This window comes from Durio zibethinus, chromosome 13, assembly GCF_047325235.1.
Source record: "Durio zibethinus cultivar Kanyao isolate XHJ-2024 chromosome 13, ASM4732523v1, whole genome shotgun sequence".
NCBI classification, from domain to species: Eukaryota; Viridiplantae; Streptophyta; class Magnoliopsida; order Malvales; family Malvaceae; genus Durio; species Durio zibethinus.
In genome coordinates, this window is record NC_143174.1 from 22,983,660 (window position 1) to 23,008,522 (window position 24,863).

Genomic DNA, 24,863 nt, shown 5'->3' on the forward strand with positions numbered 1-24,863 from the left:
CATACTCGACGATGGACTCGTTTACTATGTTCGTTCTAATTCTAAGCCCCGAATGACAGCCGCCCTCGCTCTCGCTGTTAAAGTCGGGTTCGTCGTCCTCTTTTCCTTTCATTTTTTCCTTTTTCCTTTTTTTTTTTTGAAAAAGAAAATAAAAATTAATTGACAAATTTAAGAGCTAACAAAACCCTAGCCTGTTTAGGGATTTTAAAAATTTTTGTTGCTTAAGCCTAAATCATACGGTGTATCTTTTACAATATGATTGGATAAATATTAATAAAAATTTTTAAAAAAATACATGTAATTTTTATTTGAGTAATTAAAATAATAAAAAAAAATAAAATTTAACAATTATTATTTAGATAAAGAGTGAAAAATATAATTCATTATAATAATTTTTTTAATTATAATTTTTAATTACATATGATTTTAAAGTATTTTTGGATCATTATATATTTATTATTTTATTTAATCTCATAATTGTTACTATATCAATAATTTTTAATCAAGTAAAATAATAAGATGTTTTACAAATATATATTGATAGATTTTGAGCTAATTTGACATCTCATAAATTTAAAAAATATATCTATTCATATTTAATTATTTATTGAAATCAAATTACCAAAAAATTATAAAAAAATTTTATATTAAAAGAGATACGTGAAATTTACTTGAAAAAAAAGATAATTTTAAAAAATATTATAAGATAATTGTGATATATTTAGGTTTTTTTATTATGTTTTTAGTATTAATAAAAATATGAATATAATAATTTTTTTATAAAATTTTTTTTAATTTTTTTTCTTAATTTTGTTTTCAAATTGAGATATTAAAAAAATTAAATTTATAAGGAAAACTAAAAATTATTTAATTTTTATCTCTTTTCCTTTTATTAAATTAAAAATTTATTCAAACAAAAAAATTTATTTTTTTATATTTTTTAATTTTACTTTCTTTTATTTTCTCTCTCCTTAATCCAAACAAACTGTAAAGGACACTAAAAGACGAACAAATCATGATTTTGTCAAAGTTCCTTGAAAGCATTGGACCCGAATTGGGTGCTTGTCAGAATGCAGTAACTTCTGCTGATGAGAAGGTATATGAGTTGTTTGTTCCTGTTGATAAGCCTGAGCTGTTGTCGCAAGCCATCTCGTCTTGGCAGAGTTCAATTCAGAGGTATATAAACATCTCAATTTTGTTGTTTGGGTGCTTTTTGGTAATGTTTCTTGTTTTATCTCCGACTTGTTCTGCAGATTTGAGTCTGGAAAGATGATTTGGAAAAAGAATGAGGCTGATTTTTTTTTTTTTCCTTTTCATTTTTAAGTTGCTAATTTTTTTTATGGTGTAACATGTGAGTCTTAAGAATGTCGAGACATCAAATCACAGAAATGAAAATCATAGTACTAATTAAAATCTGTTCTCCATGGTTACTTCACCCTTAACAATACCCACCATTCATAGATTTAAAAAATAATTGGTATAATTTATTTTTTAAATGGTAGTTTTTTTACATGTCTTGACATATGTTTATTTTTTTATTTTTAAAATTATAAGTTGATAAATTTTTTATATTTGATTAAAATTTGTACTAATTATTTTAAATTATAAATCTTCCAAACAAAATATTTAAGTAAATAGAAGAATAAATAAAAAACAAAAAAAAAAGATAAGACATAATGCTTAAATTGGGCCGAAAAAGATTAATTCTTTTAACCCAAAACCCACACGATAAAAGCCCAAAACCCAACCACTGAAAACCCTAGGTTCAGGAATCAATATACTTTGTTCCCTGAGCTCCCTTCTTTTCTGCCTCTCTTCTCGCGTGGCTTCTGCTTTCTTTCAAATCTTACCAGGTCTCTCTCTCTCTCTCTCTCTCTCTCTCTCCTTTTCCTTTCGTTTGGTGTCAGAGAAAACCCAACTTGAAACTAGAAGCGAAAAAGAAAACTATATTACGATTCTATGTTTCTGATTTACTTTTTTTTTTTTGTTTTAAATCAATTTCTATTGATTAAGAGTTGGTTTTGAAGTGACAAATGGATGGCTGAATGCAGGTAAGGGCTAAAGGCAGAGAGAGTGAAAATGGTTGATAAAACTAGGGGAAGAAAGGAAGAGGTGGTGACCAGAGAGTACACCATCAACCTTCACAAGCGCCTTCATGGCTGGTAATTTAACAATTGACTTCTTTCTATTAATGGATCCCTTTTTCTTTCTATTCCTAGTATTGTTCTCTTTGCTTGGTAGGTCTTTATTGGCTTGGTTGTCAATTATCTTCTTTCTTTGAAAGTCGTTTGCTTGATTTATCACTCTTTTCAATGTTTCGATTATATGTATCAATCCTTTGGTTAATTTGACCTTTTTTGGTATTCGTGTTGTTTGTGATTAGTGGGCTAGCTATTGTAATCATGAATTTAATGGGCTAAGTAATGGTCTTTCGTGGGGATAAGAAATTGAACTGTAAAGTTGGTATTAATGAAAAAGAAACAGCTCAAGTTGGTGCCACTGCGTTTAAGGGTAATTTGTGCTTGGAAGTTGGGAGGAATGGGTTTTTATTATAGGAGAATAGTGACAAGTATTACATACTATAGTGTGATATTTTTGCTTTGGTAATAGCAATAGCTTTAGGATGTGTTTGGTACACAAGGATGTGATAAAATAGGATAAGATAATATTATGAATATAATTAGATTAAATAATATCATTTTATCTTGTGTTTGATGTGTCCAAAGATTATAATAAGATAATTTATTTATTTATTGGTCAAAATTATCCTTTCTTAAAGTTTATATAATTTAAGTTATTAATGTAATTTTAAAGAATATAATAAGACATATAAGTTCAATCCTATGGATTAAAAATAATCATCTCTATTTTGGGAGGATTGAATCATCTTATTCCAAGAGGATGATTAATCCTTCTTGTAATCTTATCCTTTCTTTAGATACAAATCAGATATAATATAGAATGATTATTATTTTATTCTATACATCATCTTATGTACCAAACATGATCTTACGAAGCAATCTTAACTATACTTCAGCCTTTGAATTGGGTGGAATAAGAAGTTATTTCTGCAGGAGGGCATCACTTTGTTTAGAAATAGGTTTAATCATGTTGAAATTGATGATTTCCGGTAAAAGGTTGAGTAACTTGTTTTTAACCATCTTCTTTGTACCCTTGGAAACAGCACATTCAAGAAGAAAGCTCCCAAGGCTATAAAGGAGATCAGGAAGTTTGCACAAAAAGCCATGGGGACCAAGGATGTGCGAGTTGATGTCAAGCTGAACAAGCACATCTGGAGCAGAGGGATCCGAAGTGTCCCAAGAAGGATTAGGGTTCGCATTGCTCGCAGGAGAAATGATGATGAAGATGCAAAGGAGGAGCTCTACTCTCTAGTAACTGTTGCTGAAATCCCCGCTGAAGGACTAAAGGGTTTGGGCACCAAGGTCATTGATGATGATGAGTAGTATTTTCTTGATCTCTAGTTTATGAGAACTTCCATTTTGTTCACCAGTTTTGGCTAGTGTTACAATTGTGACTTGTGAGACATACTATTTTCCTCGTATATTTGGTTTGGACTTTTAAGCATGGTGCTTTTTAGTTTTATAAAAAGATTCAAACGATGAATGGTTTGGAATTTACGTTAGACTTAACTAAACACTCCAAAATGATACAACGACTGTTTCTGCACTGTTCACACTTCATGGTTGACTTAACTAATAAACGCTCCAAAATGATTAAAAAAAACAAAACAAGAATCCTCCAATTCTGGTTTTTGTTCCAGTCTGTCCAGTGAGAATTACTGGTGAAGAGGTAGTTCTCTATGTAGTGCAGAGAAATGAAGATAAGTTCTCAGCTGCCAAACTATGGCATTGGACATTCTTTCTTCAACCCCCATGACCTAACAAAAGCTGCTTCTAATTCTAAATCCTGTTAGACAATCTGATACCGAGCGGAAACAGACTTCTAGCCAGCTTTAAAAGCATACATGTAGCTTCTGAGTTTTCTCACTTCTTCTGATGACTCAGAAAGGAGATGGTCCACGTAGAGACATACCCCAGATCCACTGCAAGTTTATTGTACAAGTATGAATTTGATATGCATTATGTATAGATAAAAAAGGCAGGAAAAATAGACCTTACCTCAAGGGCCCAACAGGAAGCCAGATAACATCCCAACGGAATTTTGGCATTCTACCATGCATATTAGCATTGCATCAGTAAGCAAATGACAGGTTATAAGATATTACAACATCCAGGTTGATGAATCAAAGAATAAACTTAAGCAAACAAAGATTTCAACAACATTTGAATTACAAAAGAAAATAAATTGAAAAGACTGCATTAGAAACCAATTTTACAAACTAACAAATACAAACTGCTTTGATTACATGTATTTCAATGCATAAAGAATCCAACAAAAGTGTTTCTGATTAAAAATGACTGCAATCCAATAGGTTTGAATGGAGTTGTCTGTGCATTGCTTCATTTCATTCCCCTTAAACCACAACACTTTCCCCCTTTTTCACCCACAATTAAGCATCATAGATTGTTCTTAAAAATTTCCATGGCCAAATCAAGACAATCAATATGGACAATGAAAATCAAATATATGGGAGTTAAAATTCTGAGACTATGATGTACCTCAGCATGTAATATAACCAGAAAACTGCAAGCATAAGGCCTAGAGAGCATGAGTACCAAATCCATCTTCTGTGATCCTTTGAATTATTGAATAGACCCATAATGGCCATTGAGCAAGCCAAAACAGCTAGCCAATCTAATAAAGGATAAACTTAGTAAATATACCATATCTAACAGTTAGAAACACCGCATCAGCCATGCTGAATGTAATAGGAGTGGAAAATATCTACTATGAATAGCAAATTAAAGGGAAAAATAAAATATTGTAAAACAATATGGCTATATTTCATCATAAGAATAGCCAAAATCAGGACTTTTGGAATAAACTGTGTACTATTTTAGTAAAATAATTGACGTGTTACAGGCACAATCAGCCAATGAAGGAATGCAAATCAATGAGGATAAGCAAACAGTCAAACCTGCAGTTATTATTATCCATGAATCAACCTCTTCCATGAAGTAAGCATGGTACCGCTGTTAATCAAAGTGCTAAAAGTTACATTTGATGATTGGTGATAAGAAAAAAGAAATGACATACAATCCAATGAACTCTTAAAATTAATACAGTTTAAGAGCAAAGTGCATCATGGACCTTGCAAACCATCCAATTACATTAGCAATTCTATAATCATACCCAAGAAAATTTTCCAAGAATAATACGCTCTAAACCGTGATAAGATTTTTGGCCATAGTAAGTAATTGGGAACTATATATGGGTGATTCGTACCAGTTCCCATGGGAAAAAAGCCTGCTGATAGATGGAGTATAGAAGAAACGCCGAATAACAAAAGAGAAGTGCTGCAAACACGCTCTACATTCGAAAAACAGGATAATTAGAAAGTATATGTAATATGAAGAAATTAGAATTGCAAGTGAAGGGAAAGATGAAAGTTTCTTTTTTTCCTTATGAGATTATGAAGAAGCAAAGATATTACTTTCCATTGAAGACTTTGGTAAGCATGCATCCTTTCGAGCGATCGGACCAACTCCTCTTGTTCTGCCGATTTCAAAACATACCCAAAAAAGAAAAAGCTTTCTTTTTATCAGTATCGCTATTGTTAATCAAATAGGATGATAAATATATGGGCAAAAGAGAAAGAGAAGGACAGAGAGACCGTTGGTATCCATGGGACGAGAATCGTCGAGGGTTGGGAGAGTGAATTTGTCATCCTTAGAATTTCCAAATCGTCTCGCCAGTTTCCTCATTTTCAAACCAAATTCGCAAAATGAAACAACTATGGGTACAGCCGGTTACAGTTGAAAAGCCTAAAGATGTGGGGGCGTTGAATCTCGAAACTCAAACTGAAGAAGGAAACCATACGACGCCGTTTCCAGACCGCTTCGATTTCACTCAAGATTTAGTATTTGCTTATGATTAATATACTTTTTTTTTTGTGCTAAATAGGGCTTACTATTAAATGTTATTACAGTTACTGATACCTTTATTATTTTTTTAAATTAACCCTCCAACCTCCCTTAGCACAAATTTATGTTGGTCGATGATCAATATTATACTAATGTTTTTATGAAGGAATGAATCAAAAGACATGAAGTAAAGCAGACAAGTCTTGTTACATAAGAAAATAACATTAACATCCACGTATAACAAACAAAAAATTGAAGCGCACGGGAAGAAATAGAGCAAGAATAAAGTACGTAACATATCACTAAAGGCTTGAGTAATAAGGCAATATACGAACATCCATGCGTATTTTTAAACTGAAAATCAAGACCATTTTCTCAGGTCATCTGGCAGAAACCAAATCAAAGATCAGCTCTCCCTGGATATATCTCCGGAAAGGAATAACATCTCTAATGTTAACAACGCCAGTGGCAAATAGAATCATTCGTTCAAAGCCTAAACCAAATCAAAGATCAGCTCTCCCTGGATATCTCGGGAAAGGAATAACATCTCTAATATTATCAATGCCAGTGGCAAATAGAATCATTCGTTCAAAGCCTAAACCAAATCCACAATGTTTAACTGTTCCATAGCGCCGCAGGTCAAGATACCACTCATATGGCTCCAGGGGCAGTCCCATCTCCATAATTCTGTAACGAATAGTAACCACAACCAGGTTCATTATTATGTTCAATGTCAACAGTAGAATATCCAGTGCCAATGATATAACTAAGACAAAACTTAGCAGCACAAAACTAAAATACCATCATGATATGGACCAAGGAAATACTCATACCTTTCCCGAATAACCTCATAACGCTCTTCCCTTTGGCTTCCCCCAATCAGTTCTCCAACCTAAAATGTTCGAAAAATATACACTCACAATTGTGACGATGCAAAGACAGAGAGATTGTGAATAAATATGTAATGTACAGAATGAAAAAGCCCACCTTTGGCACAAGGACATCCATAGCAGCAACAGTTTTCAAGTCATCATTGAGTCTCATGTAGAATGCTTTAATTCCCTTTGGGTAGTTATATACAATAACGGGTTTCTGAAATTTAACCTCTGTCAAGTATCTGCAAGAAAAGCAAAACAAGATATTAGCATCCACAGTTCAAGCATGTGGATGAAAATAACAATACACACTTGCATACCTTTCATGCTCAGATGCTAAATCAATCCCCCACTCCACTTCATTCTCAAATTTCTTACCATCTCTCACAGCTTCCTCTAATAGCTCCACTGCTTTTGTGTATGATATTCGTACAAAGGGAGTTGAAGCAACCATTCTCAGCCGTTCAATGCAACCTTTATCATAATTTTTTGCCATGAATTCCATATCATCAAGGCATTGCTCAAGTAAATATTTACACATATACTTCACATAAGCCTCAGCGCAGTTCATGTCATCCTGCAAAAGTATCCAATCTTTTATTTAACTTCCACATGAATATTTTTTTAAACCACATAAATGAATGTAAAAGGGTATTATGAACTAGTGCCAGACATACCTGAAGATCTGCAAATGCTATTTCAGGCTCTACCATCCAAAATTCTGCCAAATGCCTTGAAGTGTGAGAGTGTTCAGCCCGAAAAGTTGGTCCAAAGGTGTATACATTACTAACAGCACAAGCATATGTTTCAACCTGTAGTTGGCCAGAAACTGTCAAAAAAGCTTGACGGGCAAAGAAATCTTGATTGTAGTCAATCTTGCCATCCTTTAGGGGGATGCCAGGTTTCAATTTAGATCTCTCCTCCAGCTTTAAGAGACTCTCCTTTGCTTTGTTAAGTTCCGCCACAGAAGCACCAATATCCTCCTTGCTTGCTTTAGCAGCTTTAAGTTGTTTAACAGCCTCTCCTCTCTCACTCACAAGTTGCCTAGCTGCTTCTATATCCGCCTCTGATGGAGGAGGGTTTTTAATCAGCTCCTTCTCCAACTTTTCAGCTTCACTAATCAGAGTTGTAACTTGAAACATTTCACCAGCACCTTCACAATCACTAGTGGTTATAATTGGAGTGTGCACATAAAGGAAATGATGCTCTTGGAAGAATGAGTGAGTAGCAAAAGCAAGTGCATTTCGAATTCGAGCAATGGCAGCAATCTGAATCCATAAATAACACAAGTAAAAAATTAACATATGTATTACACAAAATATCTTAGATATAATAAAGCAAGAAAACAGCAACATCAAATGATTCCTAAAGTTACTCAATTTTTCTTACCAAAAATTCATATTTGGTTTTGAATTGAACTGTGCACTGATGACTTGTCAGGAAAATTGAAACACCTAACCTTCTATATATATATATATATATATATAGTAGCATTAAAATTTTAAGCTTTTTTTCAGGGAAATACTATAGTTTTAGAACGTTCCAAAAAAGAGAGATGAGCGTTTAATTTGGGGTAGAGATTCATACCGTGTTGGTCCTAGATCGAAGATGAAGATGATCCCTCAAAAATTCGAGCGTGAGCTTCGTTTTTGGTATGGGGTACTTAGCAGGATCCACCTCGCCTATATGAACCACTTTTTCGACCCGAAGCTCAATCCTCTGCCTCGTTCCTTCAGGCGGCGACTTCAATATTCCATCAACCACCACGCACGTGCCGGTGGCCACCAGCTTGCTCAGAACAGCCACGCCGGCGTCCACAATCACTTGCAAGTTCGCCGGACACGAGCCGTCGTTCAGTTCCAAGAACGCGAAAGTTCCTTTTCCTTGCTCTCTCCCTGTCTTTACCCAACCACCGGCCCGAACTCGTTGCCCCGCGAGGCCAGCCCCGCCGTCGGATCGGCCCACGATAGACCGGATTAGGACTCGGTCAGAGAATGCGTGGTTCTGAATGGCGTCGTTCAAGTTCATTGCGGTGAGTTGGTCCACTGGCGGCGTCGCCTGATCTATTTCCGCCATTGGCTTCTCGAGCGTGACTGAAGTGAACAGGAAAAACGAGGACTTTACAACCAAAAAAAAATGAGGGCTTTTGGATTTAGAGACTTGGGATAAACCCTAAAAACATTTTATATGTGGTCAGGGATGAACTGTTGGAGCCAATACTACATTCATTTTGATATACTCCAATGAGGGCTGCGCTTCCATGTTTGTTTTATACACGTGTAATTTTTTTATTGGATGAATTAATGAGTCTTGTGGAATCTTCGATTTTTTGAGGTCTGCAAGACTGCAACGGACGAAACGATATAAAGGATTCTAAAGCGCGTTGTTTTAAGGCGGAATCTTGAAAGAATATTTGGTTTAAGAAAATATTTTTTATTGTTATTTTATAAAAATAGTTTTTATTTCTTATTTTTATTTTTTAAAAATTATATTTAGTAAAAAACATAAAAAGTATTTTTTAAATAAATAAATAAAATATTTAATGATATTTGTTAATGACATCTAATTATAAATATAATTTATATTTGTTAATTAATGAAATTAAAATATATTTAAATATGATAACTTATAAAACACACAAAAAAATATTGTATATCTTTTATTTTCTTAATTAAAAACATTTTTTCATATTTTAATTTATTTTTATTTTTTATAATTTTATTTTTATTTTCAATTATCAAATACATTTTTACTTTTAAAAAAAAAATAAAAAATAACTTTATCTTTTAAAGCCAAGCACTGCCTCAATTTATCCGGAAAGAAAAAACTGTTTTGATCAATTAATTTTTTTTTCATATTTCTTTTTGTGCGTAATTTTTTTTCATATTTTCCTTATTTTCTATTTTGATCATAGGTAAATTTTAAAAGGAGGGATTTGAATTAGATTGGGCTTTAAAGACTGTCGGCAATAAATGGGCTTTACTTTTAACTGTTTTTTTAAGACTTTATAATGGCCCAAATTCAACTCTCAGGGTCCTAACCGGGCCCAAATTCTCCACACATTATATTACCAAAACCCTAACCCTCGTGTTGCTGATTTCGTGCTCACCGCTGGAAGCGAACCAAAGAGGTAAACAACCAGCAGCTCAGCAACCAAAGAGCAGTCTTTTGACCATCCGACATGGGTAAATCTCCAAAGCTTCCTCACTTAGCTGTCTTTTCGTTTGCTTAGGGTGTTTTTCCTGGGTGTTTGATGCTGATCAATTTGAATCCCGTTGATTACTTCAGGTAAGGTTCACGGATCTTTAGCTCGTGCCGGTAAGGTTAGAGGCCAAACTCCTAAAGTGGCAAAGCAAGACAAGAAGAAGAAGCCCCGCGGCCGCGCTTACAAGAGGATGCAGTACAACCGCCGTTTTGTTACCGCAGGTGATTATTGTTCTCTCTCTTTTCATTCCTTTTTTTGTGGGGTTTTGATTTTCAACTTGGATTATCTGGTTCATTTTAGATCTTATCGAAGTTCTTTCACGGGTGAAAAAGAAACCCATATTTTATTATGGTTAACTTTGATTGGGAATTTTTTTCTTCTAGAAATGGATTTCACTTTTGCTCTTGGAAGAAGTTTTGTTGTGAACTGAATTTCACTGAAACTAAATGAATGTAAAGAAATGTGAATGTTCATTAATGACAGTAATTTATTTTAATTTGGGGGTTTTTGCAGTGGTTGGATTTGGCAAAAAGAGGGGACCTAACTCATCTGAGAAGTAAGAGCTATGTAGTTGGTTGAAGCTTTGATGGATTAAGTCTTTAATTTTCTTTTTGTAATGTTTTATGATACTTATATTTAGCTACTGGTATCAAGGATTGAGTTGAACTTTAATTTTGTTTTAGGGATGATGTGATTTTGTTATCAATTGTCTTACTTTTTGGTTTATCATGGTTTTCGTTTCTGCTTCGTCCTTGCTAAATTAATGTCATTTCATTGTTGAAAGTACATCTTTGGAGTCATGAGGAGAGAAAGGATTGAAAATATTACTATTAGATAACGTTAAAATAACATAATGAATGAGTCATTGTGGTTTAGAGTATTTGATTTCCAGTTTGATTCTTATTCTATATGTTGCCACAGTCACGAGGATGGATCTTTTTTAAATTTGATTATTGATGGTTGAGGTTAACCAGTTCCAGGGTTCTAGTGTGATTGTGGGTTGCCTTGAAATATATTCATTTTCTGAACCATTGATGAGGGATTATGCTTATTAGTTTTGCAATTGAAATATCATTTTGTTCAATTAGCTTATCCTCTTCTCTTAGGATGAGTATGGCATGTGCCTCTTAATCGAATTTAAGGGTTCTAGAATTTTACTTCGGCCATTTCCATTCTATTTTCCATAGCCTATGGAAAACGGTTAACTTTTAAAAGAACATGGGATCATGGATGGTTTATGCTAGAACATTGTTCAACTATAGCCAACAAGGCGGAGCTATGCTAAAGAAGCTTTTCTAGTTCTGATTCTCTTTACTTGTTTTTTGAGTAGCCAATGTAAAATTTTTCACAAGATTGGTGAGTTGGCACCTAATTAAAAGAAAAAAAGAAGGTCACGGCACTTGGCACTTGGCACCAGATGAAAATGTAAAACTCCTTCACTAATAGAAGATGGGCTGATCAAGATTCCTGAGAAGGAGCCAAATTTAGGAGGTAGCTATTGACAGCACCAAAATCAAATTAGTTCATAATAGTTTGGATGAGACATAGAACTAGATGCCTGCTTGACATCACAAAATATCTGCTCAGAGTTCATCACGATAACTTTCTTCTGGTTGTGGTGTTTGGATAGATTTTCCAATAGGTATGTCATCGCCAATGATGCATGCGGAACTGCACCTTTTGGAAAAATATCTTCATTTACTCTAAAGTAGGGTGAGTAGTGTACTAGTTGAATTGGTCCTTGAGTCTCATTCTTACTTCCAAGAAATTAATAAGTCCTGGAATCGCCTCTGAAAAGAATGCAAAATCATCTGTGGTTGCATTTCTTTGATATTCAGAGGGCCCAACGTATACCCTGCAACTTTTTTGAAACTAGGGTGGGTAATAGGTCGGGTGTCACAGGTCGAGACTTAAGCTCCAGACTCATGTGGCTCTAGGATCCGGGCATTCACTCTTTCGACGTCCTAAATCAGCCTGACTGTCACGGTTCACACCTTTGTGAGATATTATTTGCACTAACCCCCTTGGCTTCACGGTTTTGTCCTACAAAAGGCGGCTCACAAGAAAGAGATGGTGTGAACCCTTTTATATCCCAATGACCTTTCTTTATGTCCGATGTGGGATTTAAGATTTCTCTTTAGGTCCATGACATTTTCCTCCATTCAATCTCGTGATGCCCTCGTCATAGAAGTTGACCATCTTGCCTACCTCCCTAATCTAGTGATGCCTTCGTCACAGAAGTTGGCCACCTTGCCTACCTCCCTCGAGGGGCTTGGCGTGGATCGAGCGGTTTAGGGTTGGTTTTGATACAATTTGTCATAAGTCGACACTTAAGCTCCAGGCTCGTGCGGTTCCAGGACCCGAGCATTCACTCTTCCAGTGACCTAGATCAGCCTGATGGTGTGGATCTTTTTATACCCTAGTGACTCATTTTTTGTTCAATGTGAGATTCATGACTCTTTATTAGGTCCATGACATCAGGTTAGAGCAGGTTTTTGCTCGTTTTGAACCCGATTCGATTTTATAATCATAAAATTTGAACCTAATTTGATCCGAAAATTTTTTTTATATTCGAATTTAACTCGACCCAATATTGTATAAATCGTACTCGATCTAATCTGATTCAAAATTAATAAAATATTATTTTTAAAATATATAAATAAAAAAATAAAATAATTAATTAAAAAATAATTTTATATAATATTAGGTTGGATCGAGTCAGGTTTGGTTAAAATTCGAACTTGATTCGATCTTGATTTTTTTTTAATACTACATAGACTTGAAATTTGATTTAAAAAAAAAAAAAAAAACTTATAAAGTTGGGTCGATCGGAACGACAGATTGAATTGCCAATCCTGTCTGAAACGCTGATGCAACTCTTTCTTGTTTGAGCCCATAGGGTAAGAGGACTTTTTATCGAAGATGACTTTTGCATTTCAACTTCGTATACTTGCATGTTTCATAATAACCTGAAATTTTGCTTCGTGAGCACTCTACAATGAAAATTCCATTCTCGATACATCTCTCTTTCTCAAGTGGAACCGAAAAGAAGTTAACAATGACTACTTGACAGGATCAAGAAAGAAGGTTGTTTCTGTTTTGGGTGAACTAATCGAGTCAAGTAATGGTAAACGGTAAATATATTTTCATATGTGAGAATTTACTGTATTACTTTTTACCTAACTATCTAGAAAAAATATTAATAAGAAAAATAAAATTATCTCTATTTTTTTCAATAATTTTCTTCTACGTCACTCAAGAACCGAACGCAAAGCAGAAATTTTTTTTTTTTTGACAAAAAGCATAAAGCAGAATATTAAATATTCTTTATTCTTTCTTACCATTTGTTTCCACCCTTTTTTATCATTGATTTGGCTTATAATTAATTTACCAATTATAAATCCCAAACATTTTCATACAGAGGATCATGACAGTGAGATACTGTGTTAATTCTTCGAGGTTGAAGTGAATCCAAAGGGTCCTACTTTTCTCAGGTCTCGTCATAAAAAAACCAAAAAAGAAAAAGTATCTATCTGTTCTATTAGAAATAAAATTACATTCAAATGGAGTGAAATTCCTCTTAGTCTCTTAAAGGTATTAAAAAAAAAAAAAAAGATCAAATAATCACATTTAAACTTTTGGTGAGACAATTTGGTAATAAAAGATTGCACCAAAGAAAAATTTTGGTTGTCATTACCCTTTCTATCCATTTTTCAAGTAAAATAAAAAAAGAAAAGAAGCTATGTAAGTGTCATAATTAAGGTTTGGGATTGGCTGTGTTTGTAGAATGGGTAAAAGCATTGAAAATCTTTATAAAGTTAGAATGAGTCCCCTTCAATCAAGAGTGTTAATTAGGTTACAAAAGATTGTTATTTTATTATAATTTGTTTTAATGAATAATTCTGATGTATCATCTCAACAGTGACTATTGACTAGTCAAACTTAGAATTAATAAAAATCATTACTTCTCACTCCAACGACAAAAAAAAATTTGAAATTTAACCATGACGAAATCTGTTAAAATTTTAAATTTAATAGTTAACTTTATTTATTTATATTATTATTTTTAATAATAAATTTTAAATTTTTATTATTTATAATTTTTTTATTTCTAAATTATGATTTTTAAAAAAATCAACCAAAACAAATTATATCGGATATAATTCCAAATTAATTATATTACTTTTGTTTACTATTTTTATTCATAATTTGTATCTAAAATGAAAATGAAAAAGAAACCGACAGAAAAAACAAAAAAAAAGCAATTTTTTAGTTAAACTTAAATGCCAAGTTGGCAATTTCTTTTGGATAGTTTTATTTTATTTTACAGCATCGAAACGACGGCGTAGTCTCAAACGATAGAATGAATACCGTAGAGATGGGGCCCAATCTTGTCCATAAAATACCAAGTGAACGCGACACGGAAAGCAAATGACCTTAACGTCGTGAAGAGAGACGAAGCAAACGCAGAACTCCCTTCGAACACAACACGCTTAAGGAAAAAAATCCCCAAAAAAAATCCCCCTCCCACCCTTCTATTTTTCTCTCTCCGAGAAATTCCCAGATCTCTTTCCCTCTTTTTTTTATTTCTCTCAACTCCCCACATCCCTAATTTTTTAAATTTACAGGTTAGAACTTTTCCCCCTTGTTTTAATATTCTTTTTGACTTCTTATAACATTTGTTTTTCTTCTTGTTGATTCTTTTTTTCCATGTTTTCGAGTGATTGATTGTTTGATTATGTTTCTTTTGATCTGATTGTATTGGTGACTGTTGTTGAACAGAAGATCGGGGGTTTAATCGAGAGTTAATCATGTTTAACCGGCTTTTCGGGAAACCCAAGCAGGAAACAAATGCTCTAACCACGTTAGATAAGTTAAATGAGGTATATTCTCGATTTTCTAACTCTTTTATCCGCTTTAATTGGGAAATCAGCTATTTGCTTTAGATTTCTTTTGCTTTGTGCGAGCTCTGGAATTTGAAAATTGCCGGGTTGAATTTAGTACTCACAATTGGTTGTTGCTTTTCGGATTTGCTTGAAGGAACTGAGTTACTGGCTGACGGGTTTATGGAATAATATGATAACCCCTTCTGTGGATTCTTATATTGTTTGATTACATTTTAGAAGGGTTGTTGTCAATCGCTGAAAAATAATGAACAGCTGAAGTTGAATAAATTTCATACAAGAAAAAAAAAAAAAAAAGAATTAACTGGCTAATATATATGATGGAGTTTATTCTTGTAGTCAAGTAATCCATCTTCACAAAATCTGCTACTTGAGGAGGAGGGGGTGTTTGTTTACTTTGGTTGACAACTTGAAGGTGAAAATTTTGCAATAAATGTAATATTTTTCTGACGCAAAAAATCGATTAATGCATGGAATTTGTTTCTTATACTTCTAGCACAACTTATCTAGTATTGCCATTCAGATAAAGAGATAGGTTCTAAGTATCAAAGGAAAAAATATCTTTTATTGTGTATGCAAATTCCTTGCTGATCTCACTAAAATTTGACAGTATGATGGACTATGATCTTTTTATATAAGGTTAGAAGTTTGGTTGTATTGATTGTGTATTAGGGATGCTTTCAAACTCCACAATCTTAATCATAATCCAGATTCCAGCATTTTTTTGGTGTGGTGCTGCAAAATGCAAATTGCACTCTTTATTTGTTTCCACTGATTAAATTACATTGCTTTTCTTCTGCATTATGCTTAATGGAACCCTATTTTGATCTCCATCATGTAGACCCTTGATATGTTAGAGAAAAAGGAAAATGTACTTGTGAAAAAGGCTGCTGCAGAGGTTGAAAAGGCGAAGGAATTTGCCAAAGGGAGAAACAAGAGAGGTATGGTTGCAATGTATATGCACGTATAGTTATTGTTTTATCTAGTTTTCCATGATTTTCTCTGTTGAAAAAATATATCAAGTTTCGGACTAGCTGACTTTTGACTTTGTAAATGATAGTAGTTCTTATGTTTGGTTTCTTGATACTTCTATATAAATATGTAACAAAGGATATAAAACTCTGTCATGCTGCAGTATCATGTGATGACTTGTACTCATATCATATTTCTTTGGTATTTATATTAGAGACTTCTAATGGTTGTTTTCAGTAATAATCCCCCTCCCCCTCCCCTCCCCTCCCAATTTTTTTTTCATTTAAATTCCTAAAAGAAAGGAAAGAACATATTAGAGTGAAGCTACCACAAAAGAAATAAAAATAGCACTCAAATGTTTTACAGCATTGCAAGTGTCATCTTTAGGGTCTTTTGGTTTCCCAAGAACTGTGAGTTCTTAATGCTTTTTGGACAAAAATTGATGTTCTAATGCAGATTAACATTAACATTCTAAGATATGATTCTGAATTTCTGATGTTTAGTGCGCTCATGTCATTTGAACTTGACATTCAAAGATATTGTCCTTGTTTATCATCTGATTTATGACTTAATTAATCCATGTTGTGTACGTTGATTGTTTACTTATTGTTGCTATTCTAATGCAGCGGCTATACAGTGCTTGAAGAGGAAGAAACTATATGAACAGCAAATAGAACAGCTTGGAAACTTCCAGCTTCGTATACATGATCAAGTGAACTTGGAATTTTGTTTTTTTTTAGTGTTTTAATTGTGTCCTAAAAGCCTTTTTTGAGTTTTTTGCTGTTTCTGATGATGCTATTCTTATTGGTATATATCAACTTCTACAGATGATAATGTTAGAAGGTGCCAAAGCCACAACTGAGACTGTAGATGCATTGAGAACTGGAGCAGCTACAATGAAGGCAATGCAGAAAGCAACGTATGTAAACAAGATATTGTTACTGTCGGCCAAAAATTTACTTTTTGGGTTTTTCTTCCTTGTATTTGTCCCTTTGCATCGGCATTCACCATACTGCTGAAGTGTGCCAACTTGCTATTTCTTCTTTTTAAATTGGCACTTATTCTTGGGCCTTTATGAAGAACAAGCAGTGGCTAGTTCTCCCTGTTTTACTGAAAATGGCTTTCTTTACAGGAATATAGATGATGTTGACAAAACAATGGACGAGATCAATGAACAAACTGAGAACATGAAACAGATTCAAGAAGCACTGTCAACTCCTATTGGAGCTGCTGCTGATTTTGACGAGGTTAATACCTTTCTGATGTGCTCTCTTCATTTCTCTTTTTTTTTTTTTTTGTTGCTATTATCTATGTTTACACATATCGTGACTAGCATTTATACGCATCTAACAATGAATTGAAAACTTTTGATGCTGTAGGATGAATTGGAAGCGGAACTTGAAGAACTTGAAGGTGCTGACTTGGAAGAACAGCTTCTCCAGCCTGCAACAACAGCTCCTGCAGCTACAGTGCAGGTGCCGGCTGGCAGGCAACCAGCTCGGCCTGTTCCTCAAAAGCGCACAGCTGAGGAAGATGAACTTGCTGCATTGCAGGCAGAGATGGCACTTTAAGGTAATTCATTCTAGTTCAGTTCGTTATGCAGGAATTACAGATGGACCTTAAAACACGGCTAACTGATCTGATAGTTAGTTCACCGTTGCAGCATAATTGGACCCATTCTTTTGATGCTAATTATTTTTTTTTATTTTGCTCTGCAGGCATCTAGTAGAGAACTGATTTTGTTGCTGTTTGCAGGTCATGTTGCAAAACATGAAAGAGAGGCCATATCGTATTATTGAACCTTCTCCTTTAAATTTGTGTGCCTTGAATGTTTTACAGACAATGTACATAAAGATTGCATGAACTAAACGTTGTACTCTGCTTCCTGGAATCTGTTCCCTCTTTTTTCTCTTTTTGTTGTTCGTCCAATAAACACCCATTCTGCTTATGAGTCATTGTAGCTATCTTGACTACCTGTGTAATGTCAACTACTTGGAGACGGTAAATTATCTCGAAAAGACCATTTGGTGTTATTAGTTATCATACAGCCACGCAAATTTCTTCTTTTTTTGGAGGAATATTGAACAAAGAAGTTTGCAATTTGCGAAGAAACAGAGATAAAGGAGGAGAAAAATCTGAAGGAGAAGAAGAAAACAAAAATTTGGTTAGAAAAGAATTGAGTTCCAAATGAATGAACGGTAAAGCATACAAAAATTACAATCATGACTTGTTTTCCATTTTGTCATCTCTGTCAGTGAACGATATATGTGAGCACAGAAGCTACCAGCATTAAAACGTAGGCAATCCCCTGATCAACTGCTACCCTGCAAATCATATTTAAACCATGTCATGGCCCCCCAGAAACACCAAAAATTCTTTACCAAATACAATTTAAGCCAACTATAAGAAAAACCCAGACACCAAAGTATTCATTTAGATCCATGACTCAACAGAAACAGAGAGAGTGAGAGAACAAACTATCACTTGTAGGTGGAGGTGCAGGAGCGGGGCTTTGAGCATTGATGGAAGGTACAATCAGGGACAATACAAGTGCAAAAATGGCCATTACTGCAAACTGAACTCTTAAAATCTCCATCCTATCTTCAAACTACAATTCTAGCCTTTTTTTCTTTTTTGTTTCTTGGGTTTGTTCCTGCTAACGAACTTTTGATAACCCCTGCTTTCAAACTTTAGACATTAAGGGTAGGGGTTCAAAAAGAGGCCGAAACTCAGAATCTTAACGAAGAAACTGCCACTCTGGCTTGCAATGCCGTGAGGTAATGAACAAGGCTGTGATACCCCCACTTTTAGCTGTTGACTTGATTGGTGCCACCTGTACGATCAATGACGGCTGCACGATCAGACTCCCGGTATTGTAGAGCTGTGTTCCCTAGGCACGTCCAATGACTGATGATTCTTTTTTCACTTGGCCACATGCAAAAAAGATTTGAGTTTTGATAAAATATTTGCTTTCCTTATTAAGTAATTTGTTACGTTGATGCACGTCACTGGGTGGTTTTCAAAGTTCAAAGTGGATTTTGCCCTCATTTTGGACGTCGAAATCAACATGGAATGGACGAAACCCCAGACATGCCACCCCGATTTTGGCAGCATATTCACCGTATCATCTATTATGTATTGGACCTATGAGTTTGATAATACACCCACCAAATTGCAAGTAGATAAAAACATATATTCATTCCGACTTTTCTAATATCTTCTACAAATAATGAATTCGATCGCCATATAATTTTCATTTTAACAATTGTTTCCTTGCAAAGTCTAAATATTCTTACCTTATTATTGAACAGGAAAAAGATAAGTATAATATCAAGTGCAAATCAAAATGGATGTAGACACTTTATTTAATCCGAGCTTAAAGTCATTGGACCTGATCCAATAGAGTTTGGATTTAAGTTTATTGAGTCCGATTCAAGATCCAATTAGCAGGTTCAATTGACTTTTATTTTTATTTTTATTTTTATTATTTGTCTATTTATTAATATTTTTATTTTTATTTTTATTATTTATTTGCTTTTATTATTTATCTATTTCTTTTATTTATCTAATTATTTTTTGTTATCTATTAATATTTTTATTTTTTTTATTTTGATTAATTTTCGGTTAAGATTAAGATTATAATAAAAGGATTGGAATGAATTTGGCCGTGATTTGAGAATTGAAAGAGTTGAAATTGTATTCAAAAATTGAATCTAAATCTCAGAAATAGTTGGGATTGATCAAAAACTCTTCTGATCAATCCCTATAAATAGGTTCATAAATCACAGAGGAATCAAGGAGAAAAAAAGAAAACAAAGAGGTGAAACAGAAGCAAAAAGTGTTTGAGGCAGTATAGGATTTTTAGAAGCTTTTTTTTTTTTAATTTTTGGAGTTCTTTTTTTGGAAAATTTTTGAAAATTTTTCAGAATCTGACGAAAATTTTCGATAAATTTTGAATTTTCTGACCAGTTTTTCAGTCAAATTTGAAGTTTTCAACGGCTTTTTTCAGATTTCGGTAAGAATTCAACCGAAATCTGAAATCATTTAGAGAGAATGAGGAGAAGAGAAGGGAAGAAAGAGAAAAGGAGAAGGGAATTCTGAAAAAAAAAATCGATCTTCAGTCTTATATACCATCCCCAAAACAACGTCGTTTTTGCATTATTAAACCCACAGGATCCACGGGTTTTGTCAAGATTCAACCCGACCCGTAGCGCACCCAAACCAGCGACCCATTTCTCCGCCTGGGTTCCAACCAAGCTAAGCCGAACCGAGATCTCGAGCTGCGCATCTGAGCCTTGATTTTTGGTCTTGAGTCGAACCATATCCCAAGCCTGAGCCGAGCCGTTTTTTTATTTTTGGTATTTTCTTATTTATTTTATTTAATTTATTTGTTTGCTTGTTTTTTTTTTCATTTTATCAAAATAAAATAAAATAAAATAAATAAAAATTTTGAGAATAAATATTAATTATCTAATGATGAAATTTATAAAAATTTCAAATGAAAATTTTTATAAAATTCTTAGGTGATAAATTTTGTCTAGATTTGTCCCAAATGGTAGAATAATATAGATAAAATTTTAATAACAATAATTAATATATATTTTCAAACAAAATTAAAAAGATAAAAAGCATAAAAATATAAAATTTTTGAAATTAAATACAAATTACTCAAGGATGAGATTCGTATAAATTTCAAATTATAAATTTTTAAAAAATCTCTAGATAAAAAATTTTCTCTAAATTTGACCCATATGGTGAAATAATTTAGATGAAATTTCAATAAAAATAATTGTCATATTATGTTCTTTTCAAGAAAAAAAGAGAAAAAAAATTTTCTAAATAGACCTAAATTGTGGAATAATTAGATTTATTTTCAAAATAAAAATAAAAAAATAAATCTTTTTCCGACGATGAAACCTTTTTAAGAAATCAAATGGGATTCTTGAATACTCTTGAAGTGAGAAAAAAATTTTTTTAGAGTACTACCAGATTGATGGAGAATCTTAAAAATTGTTTTCAATGTTTAACATAAAATTTGAAGCCATTAGATTCTAAACCTTAGGATAAATTCGAAATAATATGTTACCATCCTTTGTGAGAATGCTATAACATTCTTCATATGTAAACGAACTCTCAAATCCTGTTTTGGTTCGTAAACTTGAATCTATTCTTTTACGGACCTTTAGTAAGCTTAAGAGTTCCTTAAAATGATAGATTTCTTAGGTTACCAATCACACCTAATAAAAGATTGATGACAATTCCATTCATTTGTTAAATATAACTATAGATTTTTGAATCTATATGTTATGACAACGGAGAAAACACATTTGGAAATTTAAGAAACAATTGAGACTATAAAAAGTAAATCATCAAGAAAAGTGAATTTCTTGTTTCTACCGAAGTCAAATACCCGGAATTAAACAACTAATACACTATTTCCATGATCAACTTATAGTAATGTTTACTTCAATTAAGCCTTAGATGAACCTATTTTCACCTTGACGACTATTATGGTTTGAACATTCGATCAAGACGGTAGTCGTTAAGTTTCGAGAAAAAAAATGGTATTGCATATAGTGTGTCCACTTGAGAGAGAGATACTATGAATGGCATCACTTAAGGATTGCCTTCTAGCATCTGATCGCCAACTTCGTGGAGTGGAATGGCTAGTGACAACTCCACATAATCGAAATCATCTGTAATTCCTACCTGTAGTAAGATTCGGAAAGCAAAATCTTAGTGTACAATATAGAACCAAGTCTAACAAGAGGGCTAGCCTCGAAACAAGCATGTATTCAATAAATAAGGAAGACAGAGAGGTCATACTGTAAAATGTATTCTGGAATATGCACTTTAGTCTTATTAATGAGAAGTGGCCAAAACAGAGAAAAAAACTCTCTTTTTTAAATAAATTATTCAGTTTTATTGATTCTATGTCTAGAAACGTTAACAATATGATGTATTAAGGCAGCCATAGAGAAAGGTTTCTGTGTCGTGTGACTCCCCACAACAATCAAATTTCAACCAGAATTAATTGACTGTCAGAGACCCGGACTTGAGTATTTCCCACTGGATTTGAAATGAATAACAAGTTTGTGCACCCCAGAGAGACCGTTGAAGATAACACAAATAAAAGGGATACCCATTGCAAAGAGAGTGCTGGCTTTATTTGCATTTCATATGACAATTGACAAGTTTGTGCATATACTTAAGAGGAAATTAAGCAGTATACCTCCTTGTACATGTGCTCAAGCTGCTCTTTGGCTTCAGGAAAGTTGTTCGAGCACCACTGCCGCAGAGTAAAGATGTTGTCTGCAGAGGTTTGGACAATTAATTTTAAGAAATATTTTGAATATCAATCGAAATTAATCAAAATAGTCAACAACATTATGCATAACAGTACAAGTACAACTGTGCACATATATGTGCAGCACATAAAAGGGAAAAGGAAGAGGAAATCAATGTTATGCAAAAGGAAAGATAAAATGGACGAGCTCAATTGCTTTCTCTGCCAAGATTAAATAAAATTATTTGATGGGATCATGGGAGTTTATTGAACTACAGAAAACCCTCAAACGATGCAGACTCTCATGAACGGCAGGTGGCAGGTGTCTGAAAGAAAACAATCACTCGAGCGCCAAGGCAAAACAAGCACTAAACTCATTGCATCAAATGCAGCTGGATCATTGTCCAATACTGTCCCATCTCCTCCTGAAAATTTAGACCATAGATTGTTACAAACTCAAATAGGCCTCTATATGATTTTTTTTTTTTTACAGGAAGCAAAAGATATGAAGAATCCAAGCTTAAGCTCATTATATTTCAATTCTATAGCTTTTAGTTCAGCTAAGGCCCCCCCTCTTTCATCCTGGCAAATGCACAAAATGTTGAGATATTATACACTAACATTCATCACTAAAAACAAAATTGAAATACCAAATCACTGAGCAAGCTTAAGATACTTACAGATTCTGCGCGCCTCTTCTTTAATTCATTACAATGATAAACAAGTTCTGAGAACCTCTTCTTACTGCTTTGAAGATCAGACTCAAGTTCTCGTTGCACATTCGTCAGCTGTTCGAAGAATTACATCAATATTGAGATGAAAACTATGCTAAGATAGAAAAGGATGTTAGAAAACAAAACCACCTGATTTCCAGCACAGCTAAGAAGGCTGCAAAAGTATACCTAGAATTACATCATAAGAGCAATTAATTATCTAGAAATAGAGGAAATCAACATATTAATTTGGGAAAAATTTTTACTTACAGATGTTCCAATTTTGTCTTTTGAAACAAGGTCATCATCCACCAAACTTTGGACAACATCTTTGACAGATTGGGTAATTACGCCTTTCTGGGGCCCACTTTTTCAAGCTCCTTAAGCTAAAACCATTGTAAGAAAGGCATGAAATCAATAAAATTTCAAGCTTTAGGCATATCTAACAACAACTTTTCAATAAACTGATACACTCACAAGGAAGAAGTCTTGGGGTTCATAAAATATATGGAGAATCCTCTCCCTCTCTTCTTCCAATGAAAGACCTCATTTATTCGACTGAATCACAGTTGAAAAAGTAAAAATCTTAAAAGTTAGGGGAATTTCATAGGAAATTTCCATATATCAAAAAATTTAAAGGATATTATAGCATTAATTAAAACAACGTTAGATTCAACTAAATCTGATAATCTAAGTTTGGCTGCTGAGAAAATGAAGGAAAATAGCAGAAAAGAAAAGAAAAAGAGAAAAGTAGGGATTAGAGAAATTTGATTTTACCATTGCGATGATCCTTTTTTCTGAACAAAGGCTCAGCTGAAATGGAAAACGGAAACTGGTGATCGGAGGAAAGGTGTTTGAAATAAGACCCCAGATAGGCGTTTGCTTCTTTTGGCGGGAATTTGTCACGGCTATCGGTGTTGGATGGGCAAATTTAATCAAATACCCTTGCTTTCTTTACATATTTACTCTTTTGGGTTTTTTCACTTTTCTTTTTTTAAATAATACTTGGAATTTAATTGTTCAACTATGAGCTATACATAGCCCATTGGTTTCTTAAGCCTTTTAGTTATCGGCCATGGCTATCAAATTATAGTAATAATTTGGATCAATAAATTATTTAGCGTCTTCAATTCACTTAAATATAGATTGAGTTTGAATTTAATTTAAAAAAATTATATTATAAGCTCGACTCAACCCATAAATAACCTTAATCATATATATCATAATTTTTAAATTTACAAACAATCCAAATCTTGCTTAGCCACTGTCAGATCTTAGTAGTTTTCCACATGGTAACAAGAACTGTTACCCCTTAGCACCTGCAGCTGGAAAGGGCAGTTTATATATTTGATTGGAGCCTCGTTCTTGCATGGAAATTATGATGGTGATGATAAGCACCCAGAATTTGATCTTGATCTTGATGTTAGTCTCCGGTTATCTGTTAAATTCAGCAATGCTTCCGATAAAAGTTTCTTAATATTTTAATGAGACCATTAACTTGACTTTAAGTGGATTAATTGGCATGATATCTGCTTCAATTGGTAACCTCTCATCACTGGATGCCCTGTAAATATACATGTCATAGCACTCATATTGTTGAATCACATTTCTGCACTGATCCTGAACCAGATTTTCACAAAGCTCCCAATGCATATAATGCATCATTTTCTGCCAGGGATTTGTCAAACAATCACTTAACTGGACCAGTTCCTGAGTTTCTGAAAGAACTATTAAATCTCTGAAGTTCCGGTAAAGTTATAGTGCATTTGGAGTGTAATAGCAGAACAAGCATCTGCAATAATAAAATCACATGATGTCTTTATGGGAAGTATTGTTGATCAAAGGCTGCATGGAGAATTTGATTGAATTCTGTCTGGAAAGCTTTGGAAGTGGCAGTGGCATG

The 24,863-nt window shown here is 33.6% G+C and overlaps 5 protein-coding genes and 1 pseudogene across 7 annotated transcripts; 3 read left to right on the plus strand and 3 right to left on the minus strand.

Annotated features, from left to right (window-relative positions):
• The first annotated feature begins 1,721 nt into the window (after positions 1-1,721).
• Positions 1,722-3,636, plus strand: LOC111303139 (large ribosomal subunit protein eL31). The gene is made up of 3 exons (XM_022899189.2): positions 1,722-1,853; positions 2,052-2,162; positions 3,185-3,636. The coding sequence occupies exons 2-3, from the start codon at positions 2,080-2,082 to the stop codon at positions 3,462-3,464; spliced, it is 363 nt and encodes a 120-aa protein (XP_022754924.1). The 5' UTR covers positions 1,722-1,853; positions 2,052-2,079; the 3' UTR covers positions 3,465-3,636.
• Positions 3,625-5,962, minus strand: LOC111303138 (uncharacterized). The gene is made up of 7 exons (XM_022899188.2): positions 5,756-5,962; positions 5,576-5,637; positions 5,368-5,451; positions 5,060-5,114; positions 4,641-4,776; positions 4,140-4,190; positions 3,625-4,063 (listed from the first exon to the last, which is right to left on the minus strand). The coding sequence occupies exons 1-7, from the start codon at positions 5,844-5,846 to the stop codon at positions 3,964-3,966; spliced, it is 579 nt and encodes a 192-aa protein (XP_022754923.1). The 5' UTR covers positions 5,847-5,962; the 3' UTR covers positions 3,625-3,963.
• Positions 5,963-6,277: 315 nt separating this feature from the next.
• On the minus strand, positions 6,278-9,086 carry LOC111303137 (asparagine--tRNA ligase, cytoplasmic 1-like). The gene is made up of 6 exons (XM_022899187.2): positions 8,468-9,086; positions 7,558-8,148; positions 7,201-7,457; positions 6,993-7,122; positions 6,839-6,897; positions 6,278-6,692 (listed from the first exon to the last, which is right to left on the minus strand). Exons 1-6 carry the CDS (start codon positions 8,954-8,956, stop codon positions 6,509-6,511), a joined length of 1,710 nt encoding a protein of 569 aa, XP_022754922.1. The 5' UTR covers positions 8,957-9,086; the 3' UTR covers positions 6,278-6,508.
• An 841-nt stretch (positions 9,087-9,927) lies between these two features.
• On the plus strand, positions 9,928-10,811 carry LOC111303140 (small ribosomal subunit protein eS30z/eS30y/eS30x). Its single transcript, XM_022899190.2, has 3 exons — positions 9,928-10,065; positions 10,169-10,306; positions 10,599-10,811. Exons 1-3 carry the CDS (start codon positions 10,062-10,064, stop codon positions 10,643-10,645), a joined length of 189 nt encoding a protein of 62 aa, XP_022754925.1. The 5' UTR covers positions 9,928-10,061; the 3' UTR covers positions 10,646-10,811.
• A 3,703-nt stretch (positions 10,812-14,514) lies between these two features.
• Positions 14,515-18,004, plus strand: LOC111303142 (vacuolar protein sorting-associated protein 32 homolog 2-like). Of its 2 annotated transcripts, none has more exons than XM_022899191.2 (8): positions 14,515-14,713; positions 14,868-14,968; positions 15,831-15,930; positions 16,588-16,673; positions 16,789-16,880; positions 17,094-17,208; positions 17,341-17,533; positions 17,680-18,004. In XM_022899191.2, the coding sequence occupies exons 2-7, from the start codon at positions 14,897-14,899 to the stop codon at positions 17,530-17,532; spliced, it is 657 nt and encodes a 218-aa protein (XP_022754926.1). In that variant the 5' UTR covers positions 14,515-14,713; positions 14,868-14,896; the 3' UTR covers position 17,533; positions 17,680-18,004. The 2 variants fall into 2 exon arrangements, with proteins under 2 accessions (XP_022754926.1, XP_022754927.1); XM_022899192.2 differs by having other exon boundaries at positions 17,717-18,004.
• A 3,355-nt stretch (positions 18,005-21,359) lies between these two features.
• On the minus strand, positions 21,360-24,622 carry LOC149515440 (meiotic nuclear division protein 1 homolog; annotated as a pseudogene). Its single transcript, XR_016326838.1, has 9 exons — positions 24,459-24,622; positions 23,738-23,868; positions 23,626-23,663; positions 23,438-23,518; positions 23,231-23,346; positions 23,111-23,149; positions 22,928-23,035; positions 22,194-22,672; positions 21,360-21,670 (listed from the first exon to the last, which is right to left on the minus strand). The product of XR_016326838.1 is annotated as a meiotic nuclear division protein 1 homolog (transcript).
• Between the last annotated feature and the right edge of the window lie 241 nt (positions 24,623-24,863).

Excerpts from the sequence above, each read along its gene's own strand:
- LOC111303139 (XM_022899189.2), top strand. The coding sequence starts at position 2,080 with ATGGTTGATAAAACTAGGGGAAGAAAGGAAGAGGTGGTGACCAGAGAG. Across the intron at positions 2,163-3,184 it reads CACAAGCGCCTTCATGGCTG|CACATTCAAGAAGAAAGCTC; the intron begins GTAATTTAACAA and ends CCTTGGAAACAG.
- LOC111303138 (XM_022899188.2), bottom strand. The coding sequence starts at position 5,846 with ATGAGGAAACTGGCGAGACGATTTGGAAATTCTAAGGATGACAAATTC. Across the intron at positions 5,638-5,755 it reads TCGTCCCATGGATACCAACG|AACAAGAGGAGTTGGTCCGA; the intron begins GTCTCTCTGTCC and ends TGAAATCGGCAG. Across the intron at positions 4,064-4,139 it reads CTTCCTGTTGGGCCCTTGAG|TGGATCTGGGGTATGTCTCT; the intron begins GTAAGGTCTATT and ends ATAAACTTGCAG.
- LOC111303137 (XM_022899187.2), bottom strand. The coding sequence starts at position 8,956 with ATGGCGGAAATAGATCAGGCGACGCCGCCAGTGGACCAACTCACCGCA. Across the intron at positions 8,149-8,467 it reads TTCGATCTAGGACCAACACG|ATTGCTGCCATTGCTCGAAT; the intron begins GTATGAATCTCT and ends TTATGGATTCAG. Across the intron at positions 6,693-6,838 it reads TATGAGGTTATTCGGGAAAG|AATTATGGAGATGGGACTGC; the intron begins GTATGAGTATTT and ends TATTCGTTACAG.
- LOC111303140 (XM_022899190.2), top strand. Across the intron at positions 10,307-10,598 it reads CCGCCGTTTTGTTACCGCAG|TGGTTGGATTTGGCAAAAAG; the intron begins GTGATTATTGTT and ends GGGTTTTTGCAG.
- LOC111303142 (XM_022899191.2), top strand. The coding sequence starts at position 14,897 with ATGTTTAACCGGCTTTTCGGGAAACCCAAGCAGGAAACAAATGCTCTA. Across the intron at positions 16,674-16,788 it reads AGCTTCGTATACATGATCAA|ATGATAATGTTAGAAGGTGC; the intron begins GTGAACTTGGAA and ends CAACTTCTACAG. Across the intron at positions 17,209-17,340 it reads CTGCTGCTGATTTTGACGAG|GATGAATTGGAAGCGGAACT; the intron begins GTTAATACCTTT and ends TTGATGCTGTAG.